Source organism: Mastigoproctus giganteus, chromosome 6, assembly GCF_048544385.1.
Source record: "Mastigoproctus giganteus isolate SK-2022 chromosome 6, ASM4854438v1, whole genome shotgun sequence".
Classification (NCBI taxonomy): domain Eukaryota; kingdom Metazoa; phylum Arthropoda; class Arachnida; order Uropygi; family Thelyphonidae; genus Mastigoproctus; species Mastigoproctus giganteus.
In genome coordinates, this window is record NC_143580.1 from 148,337,404 (window position 1) to 148,364,013 (window position 26,610).

General features: G+C 36.6%; 1 protein-coding gene across 1 annotated transcript in view; it reads right to left on the reverse strand.

The window, feature by feature from the left end:
• Nucleotides 1–22,485, reverse strand: part of l(2)dtl (WD40 domain-containing protein denticleless) — a 227,020-nt gene extending 204,535 nt beyond the window's left edge. The window contains exons 1-4 of the mRNA XM_090376313.1: nucleotides 22,417–22,485; nucleotides 15,080–15,159; nucleotides 7,222–7,261; nucleotides 6,993–7,088 (exon numbers count right to left, since the gene is read on the reverse strand). Coding sequence (XP_090232439.1) covers nucleotides 6,993–7,088; nucleotides 7,222–7,261; nucleotides 15,080–15,159; nucleotides 22,417–22,480 — 280 coding nt within the window. The 5' untranslated portion in view covers nucleotides 22,481–22,485. The remainder of the gene's footprint in view (nucleotides 1–6,992; nucleotides 7,089–7,221; nucleotides 7,262–15,079; nucleotides 15,160–22,416) is intronic.
• Nucleotides 22,486–26,610: the final 4,125 nt, after the last annotated feature.

The following is a 26,610-nucleotide window of genomic DNA, read 5'->3' on the forward strand; positions in this document are numbered from 1 at the left end:
AAAAGAAAAAAAAAGGAAAAAAATCCTTTGAGTAGCCACAAGGTCAGGATTTCGAGGCAGGCATGCTATGGGAAATGAGCAACTAATTACCCTTTCAGTGATAAAAATGCAGAGTTGCTTTGTTTTGCATAAAAACTGTTCTTTCTGTCACTGATGTCAATACGGATACACCAGTGACCACAGATCTTTCTATGACTTCATAAACAATATCCTCAATCCACTCTCAGTTGAGGAATTTGTCCACTTCCTGGCTTGACTCCCGGATTTTCTGTTTCGTTGAACCATGCAATCACATTTTTCTGATACACCAGTGTCCACACATCTTTCCATAACTACATCAACAATATCCTAAACCCACTCTTGGTTGAGGATTTTATCCTCTTCCTGGTTTTGCTCCTAGATTTCCTGTTTCATTAAACCATGGAATCACATTTTTCTTTGGTAAGATGAGGCATTATATTTCTAACACTGCAATATCTGCACCATCTTAAGCCTACCATTGTATATTTACAAGGTCTGAAAAGTTTTAGGACTGATTTATTATTTTTTTTAAATGATACGACTAGCACCATACATTGACCAGTACTGAAACTATTCCCTATTGAGCCTGAACTGGCTCTGCTCTGTACTAAGTTTCACTGGTGTACACAAAGGCATTCTGCTGGAAATTCATATTTTTAAGTTGGTGCAGTAAAATCATGTCATTATGGATTCAAGGAGCAAGTAAAGGGTGGTGATAAAATTGTTTTAAAGCCGGAAAAAGTACAACTGAAACAGTTGCAACAGCGAATGAAGCTTATGGACATGAAGCACTATCGTGATCTAACATTTTTTGCTGGTATGGGCAGTTTTGTGAAGGGCAGGAAAATGTTCAGGACAATGTGCAGGTGGTTGCCCATCTCAGTCTCATATAGACTTTGCCATCAAAAAAAGTTCAGCAGCTGTTAATGGAAGATATAATGATGATGTGAAGTTGGTGTGCTCCAAATGATAGCACACCAACTTCACATTAGCAAGGATACTGTGTTCAATTGTTGAAGATTTAAAAAAAAACAGGAAAGTGTGCTTGCACTTTGTATTGCACGCACTGATGGCAGAACAGAAGGAGGAACGAGTTGCTGTGTGTCTAGGTTTGATTGAAATAGCAGACAGTGACCCAGGCTTTTCTAAAAAAAATCATAGCTGGTGATAAATCCTGGAATTTTGCATAAAAACCTGAAACAAAAAGACAATCGGCTGCATGGGTTGGATGGCACACTATAGCCATAGTTACCGATGCACATAATAAATCTCTAAACCAACAAAAACAACAGCAGCAGCATGGGTTGGAGAAATTTCACTGAGGCCAAAGAAACTCTGGTTCCAAAAGTCTTGAACCAAATGATGCTGGTGTTTTTTTTTTTTTTTTGATTGGCAAGGAGTTGTGCACAAAGAATTTGGGCACAACCATAAGGGCAGATAGCTAACTCTGAATTTTAGAGTGATGGACAGACTGTTGAAAAGAATTTGGCATTAGCCAGATGTGACTGAGTCAGCTGACTGGTTCATGTTTCACAATAATGCACCTTCATACAACACAAGGAATCGAGCAGTTTCTTGCACAGAAGGGCATTACAGTGCTTTATCATCCCTCTTATTCATCAGGTTTGGCACCTGCTGATTATTTTCTGTTCCCCAGAGTGAAATCCCACCTGAAAGGGCACCATTTTGATAGCACTTCAGAGATCCCAACCAGCATGATGAGAGAGTTCCACAAGATCAGTTCCACAGAGCCATCTAGAAGTTGTATGACTGTGCAAAGAGGTATAATAAATTACAAGGAATGTATGACTGAAAATTAAATGGGAATAATTTTTTTTCCCTTGAGATTCCAATTTTTTATGGATGTAGTACTAAATATTTTCAGACACACCTTGTATGTATGAGTGGAATATGCAAATCTTTCACATCACAACTTCCCTGGTGATTTTTGATATTTTATTTTTCATGTAATTATAAAATGCAATTCGCAGACCCAAAATATATGTAAAATGGAAATTAAAATGCAATTTGAGGAGAACAAGTTAAAAAAATGCATGCAAAAATAGGAAAATAAGGACTATCTGAAAGCTCCAAGCCAAATAAATAACTCCAGGTGGAAATTCCAAAGTAAAAAGATTAATTGCTGTGCTTGCTTGGACTGTATCATGCATCACTATCTGCCTCTGCAGGTGAGTACAGTAGTCTTTGCAGTATTGGTATAATAAGCTATTTAACAGAAGTATGTCATTATTCCACAAATGCTTAATACATTTAAGCTCTGAAAACTTTAGATTACTTTATTACAGCATATTTTTAATATCTTTTAATTTTGCTTTTATAGTCTAGATCTTTTTATCTGACATACAATATTGGAATTTATTTTTCTATACTTAATTCAACCATTTTTAATTTTTCTGAATTCTTGACTAGAGAGCCACCTCGGTTAACAAATCAATTACCCAGTCATTAAAGGTATATTTAATAATAAAACACTATCTGCCAAATGATTCCACTGTAATATAAAAATTTATTTTTTTTTGCAGGTAATATTGCTTGTATTGCTCATTCAGGAAGAAAAGAAAAATTCCTTATTTAACTGTGGAGTGGTGGCCCTCTGATCAACACTAGTGTTGGCACAGAAAAGAGAAAGAAAAAAAATTGATTATGTTATCTTATACCTGTGATCACAAAGTGATGAAAAACAGTAAACAAATTATTGTAAGGTAAAGGATGGATATACAGTAAAACTTCACTAATTTGGACTGCTTTCTTTTTTATGTATACATTTTATTTTATGCAGAACAGAGATTTTTCTTAAATGAAAATTAACAATATGGCTCCCAACTTCTTTGAGAAGTTTAACAATCACTGTTATTGATTAACAAGTAGTGATAAACGGTTAATCACTTTGTAAAATATGTAAAACTATTAAAGAGGGAAAATTAATGCAAATAAAAACATTTAATATTTTGCTACTGTTAGACAAAACACCACCTTCTGCTGGAATTTTATCAAGTGACAATGGCAATTTCAAGTACCTTTTCTTACCACCCAGTCCAAGGCCCTCATACAACCTATGGTTAAGTCCCAAAAGCTAACAAAAATCCTTTTTTTTTTTATAACTATCGGAAGTTTAATTTTATTAAAAATAGTAATAACTGAACAAATGCATTACAAACTGGGATACATATATGTCAGATAATGTACGTTCATTTAATTTTTTCCTCTTCATTGCTGCTAAGCACAATCAAATGAGAACGTTTTCTCTGTTGTTGAATATCTTCACCTTTTGAACTTTCTTCTGCAACATCTAGATTTAGTGTATCTTCTGCTCTCTTTAAAAAAATCAGCATTCTGGGATTGTTTGCTTTTGCTTGATAGATCTTTGTAAATTGCATGGTATGGAGCTAAACATTTTTGAAGCTCCCTTTTGAAATTTGTGTTCTTTTCAGTCAAAGGATCTGCATTCAAAAAATCAGATTGATTGCTCGGCTAAGTTTATGCCTTCCTGCTTACTTTTTAGTCTAAAACTGGAACTTCAGAATTTTCATCTGTGCTATCATTCTCTGAATTGATTCAGTTCACCTCCGATTCCATTTCCACCAAATCCGCTTTGCCTGCCTCTTTTTCTACCAGTAATTCTTGAACATCTTCAGTAGTCATATCATCAGAACCTTCCCCTACCGACTTAGCAAGTTCTACTATTGCACCGATACTGTTTTCTACTGGTTCGACCATATTTCCTGAATGAACTCACTCTGGTCACACATTTTTCCGACACGCATTTAATGCTGATGGTTTTACTTCTTTGAGTGATAAAGTCATGATTCCGGTACAGCCCACAATTAAAAAAATGTTTCCACGCCTCCATCACTTCAATAGATTTGGAACCAATTTTTTCCAAAATCCACTGTAATTATTTTCTATTGTAACGAGTTTTATAAGTAGATATAATGACTTGATCTAATGGCTGAATTAAAGAAGTTGTATTAGGTAGTATTTCAACATTTTAGAAGACTTAAAGCTTTTGGATGGCCTGGCGCATTATCCAATAGTAATAAAACTTTGAAATCTAGATTTTTCTGCTTTAAATAGTTCTCCATAGCTGGCACAAAACAATTTAGAAACCATTCTTTAAATAAATGAGCAATTACGCAAATTATGCCAAAGTTCCTTAGGCATAATTTAGGGCTGGAATTTAATTCACAACAAAGAAATTATTCCAATACAGCTCTTAAGAACAAAGTTTAATAATACATACTCAGAAAATTTTCATTTTTCTGAGTATGTATTATTAAACTTTGTTCTTTTTCTTACAAAAACCTTAAAAGGTCACGAACTGCATACTTCGAAGTCACAATTTTTTATGGTTTCAAACAAGCACAAGTTCAGTAGCACATGGGGATTTCCCAATTTTTTTTTTTTTTTTTGCATTATGACTAGTGGGTCAACAGCAGAGATTCACAAAAAAAAAAAAAAAAGAACAGAAATGTTGAAAAATTACATCCAACAGGGTTTTCTCTGCACAAAAGCTCAAAAATACTGTGTTATGTGAGTTTTTCCACAATTCTCTTACCGTTTTAGAGCTAAACCGTGTTATATTATATTATAAGTACCGTGTTGTGCAAGGATTGCCGCAATTTATCAATCATGTTAGAGCGAAACTGTGTTGTAGAAGCACTTTGTTATATGGGGGTTACTTGTACTTGTATTCTATTTGATCTGAATTCTTTGTATTCCATTTTTTTTTAATATTAAATTTTATTTTTTTTATATTTGTGTCCTAATACCATCTAAATAACTTATGTTAATGAATTTGAATAGATTTGCTTGTTTTTATGAACTAAAAATACTTATATATAATTATATTCTATAAGTCAGACTTTTTTACTAATTCTGACTATCCCTTCTCCATATTAGACCAAATTAGTTAGCTTCTACTACATATTTCTTACATGATTACATTTTAAAAGAATAAAAATGCTGACAAGAATACAGAAACAAATAAAATATAAGAACATGTGATTTTAAAATGTTCCACTCCATGGATGTGTACATAAACACACAATTTCAACGTAAAACAGACAATATCCAGCATTACCGTGGACTTATACTTGTGAGATTTAGTCCATCTTCAACAGCATAGACAATAACTAGCATTAGTGAGACTTGCATTGTCAACAAATGTAAAATCCTAAACACAGCCTCACTATAACTATACTACAGAGGTTTGCAATTCTTGCATATTATGACTACAGTGGATATGGCTGCCCTGGTTAATCGGGGCAGCTGTTTATTTGGGGCAAATCTTAAAAAACAGAAACCAATCGAGAAAATAGCCAGGGTTTACTTCTCTTAATTGGGACAGCATGCCGTTTAATTGGGGCAGGAGACTGTAGCACTGGAGATTACCCTATGATTGTCTCCGACTGAGCCACATGGTTTGGTCGAAATTCTGGAGGTCGCAACCGTAAAACAATTAGCAGTGTTTATTGGGCTTTTCTGTTAGTGAAATCTATCATAAACAGACAGTAAACTCGATCTTGCTGAATTTGCAATAATACCAACAGCTGGAATTCTGTGGGTTATTATGGTGAAATGGGTTTACACTTCCATGAAATCTTCAATCATATAAAAAAATTAATTTTCAGATCTTCTCTTTATTCCTATTTTTAAAGCTTTGTAACTCGTTACTCCGTTTTCACTTGTGCATATTGTGTTACTTGCAATTTGTGTTCTTTGTTATTGATTGCTTATCTTTTTACTGTTTTAAATTTTAATCCCCACCCACAAATGTCAGTGAACAGAACTGTCCACTAGTTCGTATGTACATATTACAGTAGGTATTAATTATTCCGATTATCACGTATATTCTTCCGATTTTCACGTATCATTTAATTTTTTAATTGGTAAGGTAATAAAGACTAAATTTGTGCTTAATATATTTTTACTTTTATAGCCTGTGGATAATATTCCTCCTATTTTCACTAATTAGAATTTCTGTTTAAGAGAATTAAAATTCAATTATGTGATCACAGTGACCGGCGCTTACTGCACAAGTGAAAACGGACAGTACTTTTACTATGTGAACGGTACTTTACTATGTTGAGTTCGTCGTAATGTGATTTGATTGTACAGTGAACCAATTGTAAAGGGGGGGATACATTGTATTTTTAACTATTTACGTGAAACTTCAGATAATTGGGGCAGCCGCTTAATCAGGCCAAAATGCACTAGTCCCGATATGTCCCAAATAACTGGAATGGACTGTATATGGCATTTGCAATATACTTTCCTGCACCTTTCACACAATTTTGTTGCTTTACAATCTAGACGATCTACACAATTCAGATCTTGATTTTTTTTTTTTTAAACAGACGGTCATCTTTATTCTGAACTAAATTTGTCAAAATATCTAAGAAGTTCTCACATGCCTAGATCGAGTGCAAAGCCAAAACCAAAAAACTTCAGGTTTTATAAAACCTGATCATTCCTTGACCATACTTTCCAGTAAGGTACTACAATTACAATAAACTGCAGAATACTTCGTATTCTTTAGTTTATTGTAATTGTAGTACTACCAACTTTACTGTACAGGTTGTACAATTGTAGTACAACCTGTACTACCAACATTAGTTGTAGTGTGGGAAAACTGCTGTCCAAACACTAAGCATATGCAGAGAAATATCTCTGTACAGAAAAACTTATCTAGAAAATAAGCGGTTATGACCTTTGCAAACAGAGAAAAGTACAGAGGATGATAGAAATATAAACTTTAGTAAACAAAAAATTCAACAGAAAATAAATAAACATAGTCAGATAATAATTTCTTCATTCCTTCCTATATATTTCAAAAATTTAAGAACCACTTCGCATTACACAGGGAATATTATTCATTAAGACTATTTTAAAAATTTTACTATGGTAAAAGTATCTGCATTAATTAAATGGGAATACAAAAGCATACATACGTGTTATAAAACGCCTTTCTGCTTTAAAGTTTGAATCCAACAAAAAAATATCACCTTCCTCACTTGCTACAGTCAAAATATGTTCCAGTCCAATTACTAAAATCATAGTGTAAAATTTCAGTATTAGTACAGTAAATGAATAACAATGGGATGATATTTAAATATCAATGACTATAAAAAAAAAAAAAAAAACTAAAAAATACTGAATAACATAAAATTAACAACTGACCTGAGCTAAACTTGCAAGCATATGGAGGTACATTTGCATTCTGAAATAGGAAAGTAATAATAAACTATTAAGCTCCCTCAGTACAGGCAAACAAACTAAAAATGATTCCAATGAACAAAACCAAAAATATAAAGTAATATACAGTTCTCATTTTCTAATTTAATCCTAAAGTAAATATACAGGGTCTGACAGACATGCAGAAATCTAAAACTCTTTCCAGTTCTTTGACCATATTGTCCACTCAGGTTTAAAATTCACGGTAAAGGTAACGGAAGACTACAAAAACTATGGCCAACTTTACTGCAATATGCTCAGTAAAATGAGCATGTGTACACTCTGTTAGCTCTCTCTCAAAGATAAATGGGGTGCATGCATGCATATTCGGCCAGTGGTGGTGTTGAACACAAGTGTTCAGATCAGCAGTATAATATTCTATAAAACAATGAAGAACAAGTTGGTATATAGTCCTGCAATGAGCATGAACCCTAACATCACATCAAAACTGCTCATTTCATTTATAAAATGTTTGAAAGTTATGTAAAATAATTAACTTTACACTTAGAAACAGTTGTCAGTGGCCAATATAACCAGCTACAGAGCTGGAAATGTTCATTTGGCCATTAAAAAACTAAAACTAAACAAAGAAAGAAAACTTCCAATAGCAAATAAATGTAGTTCATTTCAGTAATATACATTCTCAGGTCTGCAACATAAAATTACAGCATTATACCTTGTAACAGGTGGAATCCTCTACACTGTTAGTAAGCACAAATCACCATGGTAACAATTTGATTATAACGTCTACCACCAAACATGAATGAGCTCTGATAGAAATTAAAGCCACACATCAAACCTAGGAATTTTTTAACAATGGTAAACAAAAATATCAAACAAAATGGAACAAAAGTTCAAAAAGGTAAATAAACAAGGTAAAATAAACTAATGTTATCTAAATTTAAAAAAACTCTATAACACCACACACAAAAATTGCTGCTGAATGTAAAGTTGAAACTATGCATCTTCTGTGAGATTTGCTAATATTTGACATTGTTCAGTGGTTGGTATAACTAGCTACCGAATGGCAAATGTGTGTGTTTGAAAGGTCATTAAATGGCTTAACACCAAAGCAAACATGGTTCATTTCAACAATTTACACAATTCAGAGGTTAGATACATAAAATTAGCATTTTGTATCATAACAGTGAATAGGATTATGCAACAAACTGATTAGCATTAGCAGAGGCATATGATGCAAGAAAGTAAGCTTATGCAGCATCAGCCAAAAGAAAAAAACACTTCCATTTCACCTCTCCGTTCGTTAGAAATACCTGTCCACCTAAGCCTTAAATTTATTTAGGCTATCAACTTCCACAACAAGGGATGGAAGTCTGTTCCACCAACCAACTACCCGCTGGCTAAACACAAATTTCTGCACATCTATCCTACATCTGTCTTTCCTCAATCTGAATTTATGCCCTCTCAGGTGATTATTCTGAGCAAGAGGATTTATTTGTTATTTGGTTTTTTAGGAGCATTAGCAACTAAGGCCATATTGCTCCGGGAATATGCGGTGGTCATTCCCTGACCTTTTCGCATCCTCCGTATTTGGTGGTGATGGGATCGAACCCCGGTCTAATCAAGAAGCGTGTGCTACGCACTGCTGCTCCTTCCCACCTGGCTACGGAGGCGCCTCTGAGCAAGAGGAAGAATCCCATCAGCACTGAGCATGCTCAAACCATTCAAGGCTTTATACACCTCTATTAGATCACCTCACCGGTGGCTAGTCTCCAGACACTGTAATTTGCAAAACTTAAGCCTTTCTTCGTAAGAGCAACCCTTTGTTACATTCACTAATCTTGTTGCCCTTCTCTGTACTCGTTCCAGCAGCTCTACATCCTTCTTGAAATGAGACCACCAGACCTGTATACAGTACTCAAAGTGTGGCCTGACCATTGCCTTATACAAGGGAATAATCACCTCCTTATCCCTGCTAGAAACATTCCTATATATCATTGACAAGACACCATGAGCTACTCTTGAAGCCCGTCTGCACTGCTCAGAGAACTTCATATCTGCCTGCACAATAACCCCCAGGTCCTTTTCATTCTCTACCACTGTCAGTGTAGTATCACAGAGTTGATACGTTGCTCTGGGGTTGCTGTTTCCCCATATGTAGTATTTTACATTTGTCAATGTTAAACTTCATTTGCCACCTCTCGGTGCATCTGCTCAACCTTTCCAGATCCTGTTGCAGCAGCATAGCATCAGTAGTGTCCTTAACAATCCTGCCAACCTTTATATCATCTGCAAACTTGGACATTAAGCTTGATATACCATCATCAATATCATTTATAAATACAGAAAACAATAATGGATCCAACATTGACCCCTGAGGGACTCCACTGATAACATTAGTCCACGATGAGCAGTGTCCATTGATTACCACTCTGTCTTCTCTCCCTCAGCCACCCCTTTATCCATAGCAGCAATTTGCCTCCAATGCCACACTGCTCCAATTTGTGCAGCAGTCTTCCATGTGCAACAGTATCAAAAGCCTTTCTAAGATCGAAATATATAATATCAAAGTTATTCCCTGCATCCAGTTCTTTTGTGACTGCATCCAAGTATCCAATCAAATTGGTCAGGCAAGACTTTCCCTTAACAAAACCATGCTGTGTCTGAGCTATAACTGAAGTCTTGTCTAGATGATCCTGCAGTACTTCTTTAACCAGGGCCTCCGTTAATTTTCCTGGAACAGAAGTTAAACTCACAGGTCTATAATTACTTTTGTCAGCCTTTGTCCTCTTTTGTGAATTGGGGTCACATTTGCACATCTCCAGTTCATGGGTACCTCCCCTGAGTTCAAGGAAGCTCTCATAATTATGGCTAAGGGTTTGCTTACTTCCTTTGCTGCCTCCTTTAATATAACTGGATAGATTCCATCCACCCCAGGTGCCTTTCTTGTGTTTATCTTCAACGTTTTCTCCTCCACTTTACTATCAGTTATTACAAGATTATCTAGCTTACTGCCAGAGTTGAATTCACCTCTGGCATTCCCCTTGCTGAATAACTCATGAGTGAATGTCGATGCAAAATATTCATTTAGTTTGTTAGCTACCTGAGCAGGATCATCAACAGTTGAACCATCGATATCAAGTGGACCAATCTGATTCATCCCCTTCCTTCTAGAGTTTACATAAGTAAAGAACTCTTTGCTGTTTTTCTTTGCATCCTTTGCCAAAGATATCTCGTAATCTGCCTTTGCCTGCCTAACCTCCTTTGTAACTTGGTTACAGATCAGCTTATATCTATCATAGGCTTCTGTGTCCATGTTAATTTATATGTATCCCATGCGTTTTTCTTCTCTGCCATATGTCTCATTAGTTCATCTGACATCCATTTAGGCCTAAACCTTGAACAATATTTCTTAGTTGGTATGTAAAGCCTAATAGCTTCCCAGATAAGTTCTTTGAATGCTTCCCATTTTGAATTTGCTGTTGGTAACATCATCAGTTGGTCCCACTGTATAGAATTTAAATACTGTCTCAGACCATCGTAGTCGCCTTTATGAAAGCAAAAACCCTTCCCTTTACCCCTGATGGTAGTTACCGCTTTGAGTAAATCCCACTTCAGCACACTGTGATCACTGCCACCTAGTGGTTCCTTTATCTGCAGATTCTTAATGCATGAAGAATCACTACTGATAATCAGATCAAGAGTATTACTCCCTCTAGTTGCCTCCCGAACATGCTGATGTAGAAAACAATCAATCAATAAATCCACAAAAGCCTTGCTAGTGTGTGAGTGACCAACCCACAAATTCCAGTTAATATCTGGGAAATTAAAATCCCCCATTATAAGACTCTCTGATTTGCTGGCCCACTCTATTTCCCTATACAGTTCCTTATTATACTCATGAGAGTCATTAGGCCTATAGCACACTCCTACTCTCAATTTTGATCTCCCAATACTTATGTCACACCAAACTGACTCGACACTGCACTGTCCAACGATGTCCACTGGCTTCACTTCCTTGGATTTTACGTGTTTCTTAACTAATAGCATAACCCCTCCTCCATTCCTATCCGGTCTGTACACATTGTACTCCCCAAATTCCAATTCTGCATTCCTTATATCTGTGTGACACCACGTCTCTGATATCCCAACGATATCTGCCTTTGATGTTTTGAGCAATACCTCAAATTCATTTACAAAACTCCTAGCATTGGTGTACACGCAAGTATACATGCACCTGTTCCTATTCTTAGCTACCCTAACACAACCCATGTGTTTACTTGTACCGCAATGACTCCCAGCAGTCTCTGAAATATTCTGCATTCTGTTTTCCAGGCTGCTGCTCATTCCAATAGATTTCAATGAGAGAGAGAGAGAGAGAGAGAGAGAGAGAGAAAGAGAGAGAGAGAGAGAGAGAGAGAGAGAGAAGTGGGAGTAACAACAGATAAACTGACTGACTGAATGAATAAACTGACAAATGATATATACTAACTGACACGTGGGATAACAAACTACCCCAGGTTAAATGACTGACTAAAAGACACAATGATTCAGATCAATCAGTACTTAATGGGAAAGCAGTTTGCCAATACTTTTCATAATAACTTTCTTAACCTTTGCCAAATTGACAGTATCATTTAGGTCAGCAGTAGCCAGACTTTCCTGCAGCATCTAATCTAGGGACAGATCCAGAAGCTAAGGGAAATTATACAACTGATTTTTTTTCAAACATGCTGAGCTTTTTTTTCTTTCTTTTTTTTTTTTTTTCAAATACTATTAACATGAGCTGCACAGGCCACTGATGGTATGCATGCCACAAGTTGGAATTCCTGATTCAAGTTAAGTTGATTCTACTATCAAAAATTTAAAAGAAAACACAAACTCTTGGTGAATACTAAGAAAGTAAGACAAAATGTATTGAAACATGGGTGTTAGACAAAAAGCATAATTTTTGAAAATAACAATTTAATAAAACCTATGGAATAACTGATTTTACAAGCATGACATTTTTTTACGTATTTTCAGACTTTAATCTAAACCAATTTATAATTTTGGAAAGGATAGTACTGTTTATAAAAATCACTTCATATTGGAATAAGTAACAATAGATGAACAGCTGGTCCCACTTAGAGTTTATGCTACCCCACACTCATTAATGTCAGTTCCTGCATCAACAGTAGGCACTGGTCAACCTTTCTTTTTAAGTGTTCATTCCATTAAACTAGAAATCATCATGGAAAGCAAGTAGGTAAACACAATCAGCATCAGCATGTTCCGATAAACTTTTACTGTTGTTGTTGTTGTTTGGTTTTTAGGAGCATTAGCAACTAAGGCCACATTGCTCTGATGATATGCGGTAAGGTCATTCCCTGACCTTTCCGCATCCTCCGTATTTGGTGGTCACGGGCTTGAACCCCAGTCTAGTCAAGAAGCATGTGCTACACACTGCTGCTCCTGCCCACCTGGCTACGCAGGCGCCACTTTTACTGTGTGCAACCCCATTACTTATACAAGTCATTTAAGCTTCCTATTGGCTCTGGTTACTGGAAAGCCAACAACGTGCTTTCTACATGTTTGTACCGTTTAGTGTCTCTGCTTATGTTTAACTTAAGTATAGCAAACAAAGTGTCAGTACATTAGGCAAAAAAATATCTCCACACTTTGTACAAATATCATATGTTGACAAGTATGTTTATGCATTTGATTTTTGCAATAAAGATTTAACTTTTATTACTTTAAATACTTCCAGAAAGAAATACAGTAAGACCCCCATATCCACAGAGGACATGTTCCAAGACCTACCGTGGATGGCTGAAACGCAGATATAAGCGAACACCTGCTGACCCCATATATAACATGATTTTCTTGTACTGTACATACATATGCATAATAAAGTTTAATTGATAAATTAAACACAGAGTAAGACATTACCAACATTAAATATGGTAATAATAAAGTATAGTAGACTCTCAATTCACTGGGATTGGATTAACTGGGACACTTTAAGACTCCAAATTTAAAAAAAAAAAAAAAAAGTCAACAAGAAATCATGAAATTCAAATAATACCTAGAATATGTATAAACAGATATTTTGCAAGTCGTAAATAAGAAACAAGAACCGGCTTTATAAGTCATCACTGGGAGATTAGTGTACCTATTATCTTGCAACCCTGCTGTCTTCACACCTACCACTCAAGACAAAAAAAAAAAAAAAAAAAAAAAAAGAAAAGAAAAAAAAAAAAAAAGAGACCAAATGTTTAGTTTGATTCAGTGATTCGTATCGATTGTTGTGTTCCGTCTCACCGCAAAAGGACAAATTTTGTTTTGTTATTTATGTCAGGGATGTCAGAAATTTTTTTTTATAGTAACTTTTTTTCTTTTTTGTTTAGAAATCGCGAAAATGATGGGCAAATGCAAGAGTTGTGCTTTCATATTAAACAAAAACTTGAAATTATTCAAAAGTTTGAAAACGGCACATCTGTTAAATCTCTAAAGAACCATTATAACGTTGGTGACAAAACCATACACAGCATTGTAAAAAATAAAGGGAAGCTATTCAATTTAAAATTGACATCGTAAAAAATAAAGGGAGGCATCGTATTGGACACACGAGTAGTAAGTGTTAAGTTTTTCGGTTTTTTTTCCGGGGTTAACTGCAGGTAACTGAATCAGCGGATATAGGGGCACAACTGTAAATGCAAAAAAAAAAGGGTTACTGATACTTCCAAAAACCAACAGACACACCCTGAGATAAAGTACACCATTTTATAAACTTAAAATCGGCATGAAAATAATTTAAAATTGTTCACTTTTTGATGCACCCTTTATTTTCAATCTTTATTTTAAAATTGTGAAAAATTCATTTTTATATTTCCATTTTTAGAATATTTATATTAAAAATGTATCTTTTTAATTTTTTTTTAAATATAAAACCCACTCTGCCAAACATTAGGCATGTTTTTTTTTGCATGTTAAGAACCACCTGCTTTTGGGTATAATCTTAACTATTGACAAGTAAAACTTGAAAGAATCAAAAAAACCTTAAGCTGCAGTGAATGGATGCCACTGATGCTTGGACTTAAACATCCAAAGTAAGCAAGTGCTTCCATTGGGAGATGCATGGATTAAATGCATCTCCCAATGGAGGCACTTGCTTACTTTGGATGTTTAAGTCCAAGCATCAGTGGCATTGATGTCACTCGATTAACCTGAGGCACTCCCATCTGAAGGTTAATGACTCAAGCAGAATTTAGTGGAACATCAATGTTAGTGAATAAAAATGAACTCAGTGCAACATCAATGCACAAAGTTTATTTTTAGTGAAAAAGCAACCCAATAGGGTGGCTTTTTCAATGTTGTGTATTTTCATTGTGTTTTTGTTAAAAGAAGATTCAGTTACTCTTAATTTGTTGAGTAAAGTGACTGTATTGTGGTAGTCAACTCACATAATTGGCACATGTTGCACTATAGTCAACTTCGACCAGGCCACGAAATGTAAAGATTTTGCATTAACTTACAATTTACGTAAATGAAGAGAGTGAAAAAAAAATATATATATATAAATAAATAAAGCAAAAAAACTGTAAAATACAGTTTATTCCATTTCATGATGAAGTGTAATTTTTATCCGCTGCAGCACAGGACATTAATTCGTTATCATTAATTTGGAAGAAAATCTGGGAATGTCATGTAGACTGTGCAAGAGCATCCCAGCTAAAGCTGGATCTCTATCGTCTTTTTCTCCCCCAACTGGTAAAAGTTAATAGGCATTTAAATACATCTACATGTATGTCTAAATGAAAATATTGAATTCTTAAACAAAAAAAAAAAAAAAAAAACCTACCTCGCCATGCAAGATGAAAGTATCATTCTGCTGATAATACAACCTTTTCAACATAAAATCCAGGTCTAATTTGGTATAATCTGCAATAAATAAATAATAAAATTTAATAATGATATCATATAATAAAAATAAATATAAAAAATTATGAAGAAAAGATTGATTCTGATAACATGGATATACTATGAGATATGTAATTTGTAATTTTTAACAAGGATTCAAAATACCTTTTATACAACTCCAGGCATTTTCCCCTATTTTTGGACAGTTTCATAAAACTTTTTTTTTTTTTTTTGTGGTCTCTACACTAGATGTAGCATTCCACACACAATCACAACCAACAGCCATATAAAGTGTAATTATAATATTCTTTCTATCTCTTCGGGCAACTATTCCATTAATCATCGACAGGACACCCATGGCACCTCTCCTGTCCATACTGCACACAGAACTAAGTGTGCCTGGATCATAATACCAAAATTCCTTTCTTCCTCTGCCATTTATAATTTAGCCCTTCCAAGGGTATAAATTATTTTGGGGTTGTTTAAAACCTTGCATTTTGCAGCATTAAAACATAAGTTGCAACTTATCTGACAGTGCCCAAAGCCTATCCAAGTTGTCCTGATAGGGCCCTGCTTGATGCTGATCATTAACCACTCCCATAATCTAAAATATTTTGACACTATGCACTGTATCCTTTCATCATTATCATGAATGATGCAAAGTAACCATTCAGTTCGTCAGCTGGGTTATCAACAACTTTTCTGCATCATTAAGTAAGGATTCAATTCTGATTTGTAATTTTCTTATTTTTATTTACATACACATAACTCCTTGTCACTTTCCCCTACTGTCTTAACCAGTGGTTTCTCTTGGTTAGTTTTTGCCAGCCTAACTGTTTCTGGGTACTCTTATATATCAACTTATAACTATATGCTTCGGAGCTTTCCATTGCAGAGCAGTGGAAAGCTCCGAGCATCTCTGCTATATCTTCCCCCCCCATGTTCTATTAAATTAACCAGTTCTTTATTCATCCACCTCTGTATCCTCCTTGTGCTATCATTTCTTAATGGCTTCCATGACAGCAGTTTTCAGGTTATTCAATAATCCTCCTGTGTTCGCTCTCCAAATGCTCAACTGACATAGACCATATAGTGGCATAGATTGTCATAATCCCCTTTTAATCAAAACACCGTTATTTTTTTTTGGGAGCATTAGCAACTAAGGCCATATTGCTCCGGGGATATGCAGTGGTCAATCCCTGACCTTTCCACATCCTCCGTATTTGGTGGTCACGGGCTCAAACCCCGGTCTAATCAAGAAGCATGTGCTACGCACTGCTGCTCATGCCCACCTGGCTATAGATATGGAGACACCAATCGAAACACCTGCCCTTACCTTTGTCTTTGACATAATATAAAATACACAAGCACATATTTGTTCAAGTTTACTCAGATTCTGGGGAGGGAACATCTGGATCTGCCAATGCCCTATGCTCCACCCTTCTAATTCTACTACTGTTTTGATATTCCTAAGCCTTCTTGAAGGTTTTAATCCTATTCTATTAAAACAGAATTACTGTTTTGTTTTAATAAATGTTATATGTAACACTACTGTGGATTAAAAAAAATCTGACCGGAATCATCTGCTTAATTAAGAAAAAGACCTACCATTGCCAAGACCTCACTCATCAATCTTAGCACTTGATGATCACACCTCATCAAAGTTTCTGTACTATCAACTTTTGTAGTATCATGGGTTATGATCAGGTCTAAAATATTCATCTATAAGTACTTTTCGTAATGCCAATAGGATTAAGTCTTCCAGTTGATTTAAAAATTTTGTCCCCTGGTAAGTTACTCTCCTCACTGCTCCAATAAGATAAAACTGAAATGTTTTAAATCTCCCATTCTTAAGAAGACACTCGTGCTTTTATAATTAAATTATGAAATAAATAATAATGATTAAATTATTATGGAAAATTCTTTGTTTTAGAGCAGTTTATTTAGATTATAGCAATTGTAACATTTTTAAAATAAATTCTATTAGTGTGAGGTTTGGGAGCATCAGTGACTAAGGCCATATTGCTCCATGTACAGTCTGTATATTGCACGTGTTCTGAGGTCAATTTTCTCTTTGCTGGACAAAAAACCACCCTACTCCCACCTGAGACCAACTAACTCAGCCATGTTATGAAAAAGGCCCATAAAAATTCTTCCTGTCATTGATGGGACCTCAAACTCAGGTCTTTTCTACTTAGTGTGTGGAGGACGGCGATCCTACCAACTGTGCTACCCACTGAGGGCACGCTGACAAGTAGGGATACCAAACATATATATACTATTTGGTTGTTGCTTTTGTAAAAATTTTGTTTTAGTTGTCAAGTATGATATTCTTTTCTAACTTTAAATGAAAGTTGCTATAAAATGTAAAAAAGACTTTTCCAATCAGTGGCAGATCGTGTGTCATTTTGTGGGGAGGGGCAAAATAATAGAAAACTGATTACAATACAAAGCTGCTCAACTTCTATATTTGTGTTTAAGTACAATTACTATAGTGCAAAGTTTAGGAAGGAATCAGAACAGATCTTTTCTGGGGGGGGGGGGATTAATAAGGTGACTGAAAAGTAAAGTAGCATTTAGATTGAATTACACCTTCAGTTAGTCTACAAGGCTCTTACCCATGGATCTTTGCAAAAATGAGTAATGAACAAGTCTAACTGCACCCAGTGCTTCACAGTGATTGGTTGCTTATCACCCCAATTCCCATTAAAGTGAATGCCATCTTGCAAGCAAGTCAGCAGAAATACGATGTACAGGCCTGAAAATCTAACATTAATAGTAGACACTTTTCTCCTCTTGACAATGAATTATTCAAGCGTAAGATTTTGATTTTTTTTTTTTTTTAATAGATTTCCATTTTGAACTACTTAAAAAAAGATTAGGTGACTTTACGCCACCAATTCAGAGGGGATTCATGTGTAAAATGGTTTTCGCAATCTATGGCATACAAGATTATTGACACATTGGTTTGTCACTTAAATTGCTTTGTTTTAATAATATACTGTACTAGGGGGGCTGCGTCCCCTGCTTGCTTTGCTCGCCAACCCCTGTGCATGCTTTTCTAAGTAATATGTAGAGGTATGACACACCTGTCATACCTCTACATATTACTTAGAAGACACACCTGTTGAAACGCACCGATCGATATCTAACCTAATATATAAAATAAAATAGAAAGTAAGAAAAAACTATAAAAAGCAAAATTGTGTGAATGTTGAGTGAATGAAAAGTTATTATTAATTGCATGTTCTACCTTAGCCTCTTCACCTGACAGTCTGATGGCTATGCCGGCCCTCAGGGGCCTCATGGCTATCCAAGCTGACACCATGCTGTAGCTTTTCCTAGCTGGCATGGTGTGGGATGTTCACGCTGGCCATTAGGGTAACCCCCAGGCCAGTGTGGGACACAGCTGCAAAAAGCACACTCCACCAAAGTAATCTCTTTCCCTGTTCTTTAATTACTCCCACCTGGGGTGGTTGAGTCTCCTTCCTCCAATCCCCTTCCCCCACCCCGTGTGGCTCCTACCCCCTCTTGCCTGGTGGCTCATCTCACAACCCAATTTCAACTTCCACCCTCTGGACCAAGGTGAACATTCTGTACCATGGGTCCCCTTACTGTTTCCCCTTTTAAATCAGGCGAGTGCCTCAATACTCCCCTCTCTGTTCTCTACCCCTTTTATCCCACTCTCTTCCTATCTTCCCATTATCTCCTTTCCAATAAAAAAAAAATTTTTTTTTTTTGGAAACCCAGGTTACTCCAGGGTTCACCCCACCAGAGCTTTCTTCACTCCTAATGTGTCCTAGCCCACCTCTCCGTGGCAGTGATGGAAACTGGGGTTGTTAGTGGCTCTCCACAGCCACTCCCAGGATAAGTGACCAGAGGAACAACACACCCACACTAATACTTCACAAAATGCACATACACCCAGAGTAAAAATGTGGAGTTGGGGGAGACCCCAGTGCCGCCAGATACTATGTCAAACACTATGTCACTGTGATCAACATGTAATTATTTACCTGTGCATTTGTAGTGCGAGGCATTTTCAAGGTCAAATAAATATCACTATGTAATATTTACCTGTGTTCACATAGATCACTTAGCAAAAGGCCTTTTGCTTCAGGTTCCCATAATGCATGAGAAATATTGCTGCATCCAAAAGAGCGGGACTAAAATATTTACAAACTATACAAATATTTAAAATATTTACAAATGGCTAAACTATTTACCAATATATGAATATATATATATATATATATATATATATTAATATACAAAAAACGTTACAATGGAACATCAAATGTTAGACAGCAAAGCACGTGCACGAGGTTGATAAGTTATGGAGGTAGTTGTCAATAATTAATTGCATTTGTAGTGACGTATTGCCTTGCTCTCTTCTCCCATTGGCTGGAATAAATATCACTAGGAGGAAAACTTTTTTAATGTATGTATATACATTAAAACATTTTATATACATTATATATATATATATACACATTAAAAAAGTTTTCCTCCTAGAGATATTTATTCCACTGAATAGAATAAATCTCTCTCTCTCTCTATATATATATATATATATATATATATATATATATACACGCATACAGTCAGTAATGAAATCAGTTCTTTACTTGAAAAAATTTGTAAAGCAGAAATTTTTGTTGTAAAGAAATATGACTTTTTCAATGATGAAAAATATTGTAATTGAACATTCAAAATATAGTAAAAGATGCGAAATAAATCAGAAATAAGTGGGAATGAATACATTTTCTAACATTTTAAAACAATTAATTTATTAATATATACATACATATTAAGAAATGACTACTTACATAATGCACACAATATATTAGTACATTTTTAAGAATTATTTTGTAAAATAATTGGTTATTTATTTATTTATTTTTTTTTTTGTTGTACACTGGTTTTTAGTGTACATCGTTCATAAAAATGTTTGCATTTGTTTAAACATTACTCAAATATATTTTCCCGCACATTTTCTTCACACAGAAGGCCTCGCTACAAGGTTTCAAATGCTGCCAACATTTCATGTTTGGAAGGTTTAATAATGCCCTCATTTTCATCCAACTCATCATCGATATTGCCACTAGTTCTTTGAATACTCTCCAAAATACTGGAGTCACTCAGGTGTTTCAGCTACTATGACATCAATATTAACATATTGATTTATCAAGAACAATTTCTCCACTGATCACATTTCTCATTTGGAGTTCTTCCCAAGATTGCTCAATATCTTGTAGTAGTTCATCCCTCTCATTGCTGTTCATTGGCATTTTAGCAAAACTTGCTTTTGCAAAACAATTATTACTTGTTGTTTCCATCACATCTTAACTGCACACTTTTGCCTGCAACTCTATAACAGAATCTATATGGTGGTTGGTTTCTATTCTTGGTATAATTTTTTTCAGTATGTGCCTTCGGTAATACATTTTCAAATTCTTGATAATACCTTGATCCATTGGCTGCAGTTTAGACGAGGTATTCAGAAGGAATAAAACAAGCTTTACACTTGTAAGTTTCAAAATTACCAATGAAGGTGGGCAGGGCAGTTATCAACTATGAACGTGATTTTTCTGTTTTATTTTATCAACGTTCTATAGAAATTTAAAAATCCACTGTTCAAAAATTTCACTTGTCATCCATGATTTTTTGTTGTAGTCCAACTCTAACGACTTTACTCCTTTGAAACTAAAAACTGTTTCTTTCCAATAAGTAGTCTCCTTCGATTACAACTCCACTTCTGCAAGAAATAATATTTTCCAGTAAGCCATGGCACTTTTTAAATTTTTCCAGCCATCCAGAACTGGCTTGGAATGTTTTATGCCCCAGAAAAGAAGCGTACTCCATAGCCTTTTCCTTTATTAACAGCCATGATATCGGCATGTTTTGGTATGGAAACCGGCTTCATCTACATCTTCATACAGGCATAATTTCCGATGCTTCCGACTGGGTCCCATTTTCTCATACACTATTGGCAGGGATGCCAAATTTTAAAGTGATTTCTTTTTGCACTACACTCAAGGATTGAGTGTAGTGGAAAAAGTATAACTCTCAGACATTGTAAGGTATTTGTACAGCAACTAAAACAAAACTGATTTAGGGACCATTTGTAGCTACCATGTAAACAAAGACAGGTGAAATTTAGTGAAGGTGTGGATAACTCATTTCTGCAAAACAACAGATGAATTTCAGGATAAAGGAAAATTACTCTCTCCTAATTCTTTAATAGGGTGCTTACAGTATAAATCAGATTGACTAGAGCTAAAATATGCCTTAATCTTTACAAATGGCTGTGGACACTAATTGCAGTTGACCAGAGCAACTTCTCAGTACAGTAGAGGTGCCTGTATAGGTTTTACTGGCACCATCAAATTGTGGAATGTTTTAGCCCTTCACTCGTGCTCTTAATTAATCCCTTTAGCTCTTAAAAGCTAATTCTTAATCCTTTTATCTTTTAATTCTTGCTTTCTACAGAATCAGCTCTAATGCCAAAGGTGTGAACAATGTGTACCTAGGTCACTCGAAATCAGTTCGTTATATGGAAATTTTCTTCATTATACAGAAACTATTTTCACTGTAATGACCAGGGAGAAATCAAAAAAATGCGCTATATGGAAGTTCGTTAAGGAGAGGTCTGTTTTAATAAAATAGGATTAAAACTTTCAAGAAAGCTTAGGAATATCAAAACAGTAGTAGAATTAGAAGGGTGGAGCATAGGGCACTGGCAGATCCAGATGTTCCCTCCCCAAAGTCTGAGTAAACTTGAACAAATATGTGCTTGTGTATTTTATATTATTTCAAAGACAAAGGTAGGGGCAGGTGTTTCGATTAAAAGGGGATTATGACAGTCTATGCCACTACATGGTTTGTGTCAGTTGAGCATTTGGAGAGCGAACACACACAGGTCTGACTGTGTGTGTATACATACACACACACACACATATATATATATATATATATATATATATATATACACACACATACACAAACAGTATACATACAACACTTTCACTGAATTAAAAATATGACAAGCCATTTCTGATATGCTCTTTTTTGCCATCTGCAGATCTGAAATGGAATCAGAGACTAAAGCTACCATCAGTAAGAGATGGAGAAATGATGATCTCTGGCGGTTATAGCCCTGACAAGTGGCAGAGAGGTATGATAATGATGACGAACCTCTACGTTAACGAAGCGATCCTTCATGTAGTATAATACCAGTCAGAATAACGGAGGAATAAAATGAAACTCTCAACTTACTCTGCTGTTTAAAGTTCCCATAATTTCCTCTCTGAAGGTTTATCACATACTGCAAAGGCTGCATGACGCAATTTCATTAACATAAGGTAATAAAAAAAATAGAGAAACGGAGTTTATTACTTCATGACTTATGTATCGAAAACAAATGTATACAAACTACACACTTATGAACTACAAAATCACAGAGTAGTAAGATCTCTGTGTACAAAATCATACAAGTCGCCAAACGCAACAAATTTTCCCGGATTTTTCATCACGTGACTGAGCGAAAATGAGTCACCTAGCGGTATTAAATTCCAATTTAGAAGTTTTCAAAAAATTAGGATTCATATGGAACTGAAATGAAAATTAAGAATCGAGACATTAATGAAATCAAAACCAGCGTTATTTTTAAATGTGGAGAACGCATAGAACTGCATAAAGATTAGGAGAGAGAAGGATGCAACATTGTGTACCTGAATATTCGTTCTCAAAGTTTCAGTGTGCATTTCTGCTTGCAATCATTAGAAAAAGGAAATCAAATTGTGGTTTGAAAGGGAAAACACAGCAAGTAATCGCCTTCCTTCCTTACAAGGATTGACACTCTTTTTTTTACGAGTTGGATTGTAAAACTACAATGTATGTATAACTACTCAACAAAATTAACAGAACACGTACAAAAAGTGGTGTAACTCGTGCAGCTTGCGATGAAGCAGGACAAAATTTGGTATGGTGGCGTACCACAGAATAACGATGAAATGAGGGGGAACAGCAAGCAGGGTTGTTCTTAGGGTATGTGGCGCCCCTTTAAAATTTTCTTCATATGTGTATGTAAGTTGTCTGCGCGGTGACAACACAGTGGTGTCGTCACCGCGCAGACAACTTACGGTGGACGGTGAGACACGGTGAGACACGGTAAGACAACTTACGGAGGACGGTGACGACACGGTAAGACAACTTACGGAGGACGGTGACGACACAGTGGTGTCGTCACCGTCCTCCCTACATCGGGTAGAAAAGACCCGGGTTCGAATCCCGTCGATGACGTGAGGAACTATAATGGGCTTTTATCACTTCGTGGCTGAGTTAGTCGGTCTCGGGCATAGATAGCAAAGTTTTCCCCCAGAAACTGGAGTGGTGTTTTTTGTTCAGCAAAAACAGACAAATCGACCGTAGAACACACGCAATTAACAGACATAAGACACACAGCACGGCAGATGAATTTAATTATTCGGGTTGCCTAAAAATAATAGTTTTTTTGTGCATGTAAGTTTTGTCTGCGTGGGTAGCAGAGTGGTATCGTCACCGTCCTTCCCACACCGGGTTGAAAAGGCCCGGGTTGTTGGGTTCGAATCCCATCGATGGCGCAAGGAACTTTAATGGGCTTTTTTCACTCCGTGGCTAATCTAGTCGGTCTCAGGCGTAGACAGCAAGGTTTTACCCCCCAGAATCTGGGTTTTTCGTCCAGCAAAACAGACAAATCGACCATAGAATACACGCAATTTACAAACATAAGACACAGCACGGCAAATGAATTTAATTAATTGGGTGGCCTAAAATAATAGTTTTTTTTTTTTTTTTTTTTGTAAGTTTGTCTGCGCGTGTAGCACAGTGGTATCGTCACCGTACTCCCCATACCGGGAGGAAAAGGCCCGGGTTCGAATCCCGTCGCTGATGCGAGAAACTTTAATGGGCTTTTTTCACTCCGTAGCTGAGTCAGTCGGTCTCGGGCGTAGATAGCATGGCCTTTCGTCCAGTAAAAGAGAAAAATCGACCAGAGAACACGTGCAAATAACAGACATGAGACACACAGCACGGCAGAAGAATTTAATTATTCGGGTTGCCTAAAAATGAGTTTGTGTATGTGTTTCAGGTTTTCAAGTACCCCTTGAATATTGGGGCTGGGTGCCCCTTGAACATTGGGGCTGTCCCCAGGCTGAAAGGGGTGTAGTACACCCCTTTCAGCCTGGGGACAGCCCACCCCTGACAACAAGAAACTTCGGAAAGGTATATAGGATATTTACAGGGGTTATACAAGAATTGTATAACCCCTGTAAAGGGGTTATACAATTCTTGTATAACCCCTGTAAATATCCCCTTGTGTCGACTACAGAAGTCGACACAAGATGCTCATAAATATAGTCACATCACATTAGTACGCCGTACGATCACCTCCAACAGCTCAACAGGCCCGACAGCGGTGACCCATGCTCAGTATACACTGTGCTGCCACTTTATTAAATACACCTACCTAGTAGTGTGTTGAGCCTCCTTTAGCCTTAAAAACAGCCTGAATTCGTCAAGGCATGGATTGAACAAGATGCTGAAAACGTTGTGCAGGAATGGAGTACCATGCAGACATGAGTGTGTCACGCAGTTCCTTGAGATTCAACGGAGGTGTTGGCCTGCAGCGAACTCCCATTTCCAGCTCATCCCAAAGATGTTCAATAAGATTGAGATCCACTGACTTAGCGGACCACTGCAGAAAAGAAAAGTTATTGTCATGTTCCTCGAACCAATTCATAGTTATTCGGGTTTTGTGCACTGGCGCATTATCCTGCTGGAAGTAACCATCTGACTGAGGATAAACTGTCAACATGAACGGATGCACTTGGTCAGCAACAATGTTTAGGTACGATGTGGCATTCAGACATGAATCTGTGGGTATCAATGGACCCAATGTGTGTTAAGAATATGATGCACCAGAAATTTTGACTTGTCAGACCAAGCAACTGTTTTCCAATCTTGATAGACCAGTGCTGGTGTTGCTGTACCCACAGGAGGCGTGCTCTCTTGTTATTCATTGATAACAAAGGTACGTGATGTGGCCACGTACGTCCCAAGGACCAAGGACGTCCCAAACATGTTTGCTCGGATTTATGTCTGGTGACTGGCCATGGCAGTCATTGGATTCAGTTGCAAGATTACTCCACCACTTGAGCTCTATGGTGGCATTGTTGTGCATGAAAAGAAAATCTGGGCAACCACACTCCTAAAATGTCGCAAATAAGGTTCGACGATCTGTTCTCAGCACCACTGTGCAGTTCGGTACCCCTATCAAAAACGCGAAGAGAGGTACGGCCGTTGATCATTATTTCGTCTCACATGAAAACACCGCTTCCACCGTAGCTGTCCCTTTTTATGATATTGGAGGGATGGTCTCACATTCCTCGTTGCCTCCTAATGAAATAAAGTAGTAGTAGTAGTAGTAGTGGCGTGTAATGCAAGAAAGCAAGTGTATGAGCTTATGCAGCATCAGCCAAAAAAAAAAAATTTATAAAACAATTCCCTCTAAATGTTTGTCCAGTTCCTCCTTAAATTTATTTAACCTATCAACTTCCACAACGACAGATAGTAGTAGTAGTAGTAGTAGTAGTAGTAGTAGTAGCAGTGGCATGTGATGCAAGAAAGCAAGTGTATGAGCTGATGCAGCATCAGCCAAAAAAATCACGCTATTCCCTCCAAATGCCAGTCCAGTTCCTCCTTAAATTTATTTAACCTATCAACTTCCACAACGACAGATGGAAGTTTGTTCCAGCAATTAACCACCCGCTGGCCAAAGGCAAATTTCCGCACATCTGTTCTACATCTGTCTTTTCTTAATTTGAATTATGCCCCTTAGGTTCGTAATCTGAACAAGTGGAAGGACTCCATCAGAATTCAGCGTGCTCAACCCATTCAAGGCCTTATATACCTCAATCAGATCACCGCGCAGGTGCCTAGTCTCCAGCCACTGCAATTTGCAGAACTTAAGCCTCTCTTGGTAAGTGGATCCCTTCATTCCCCTCACCAATCTTGTTGCCCTTCTCTGTACATGCTCAAGCAAATCTACATCCTCCCTAAAATGAGGCCTCCAGACCTGTACGCAGTACTCAAGGAAGTTTTTTCCAGCAATTGCCCACCCGCTGGCTAAAGGCAAATTTCCGCAGCTCTATTCTACATCTAGATTCTGTTTGTAAATCGGGAGCTAAATCAGGAGTCATCAGAAAACAGAACTGGACCCCATTTGTCAGGGCCCGAAGTCACATGTTCATGGCACCAGTTTCCACCAGCTCTGCAGTAGTTTTGGGTTAATGGGATGCAAGCCGCTGGCTTCCTTGCATAGAGTCCACTTGAATTGAGCCTTCTTACACAGTCTGGTTGGAAATTTTTTTGCCTGTGGCCGCTGCAACCTCAAGATACAGTTGATGATAGGGCATCGTAGAGTTCCGTCTT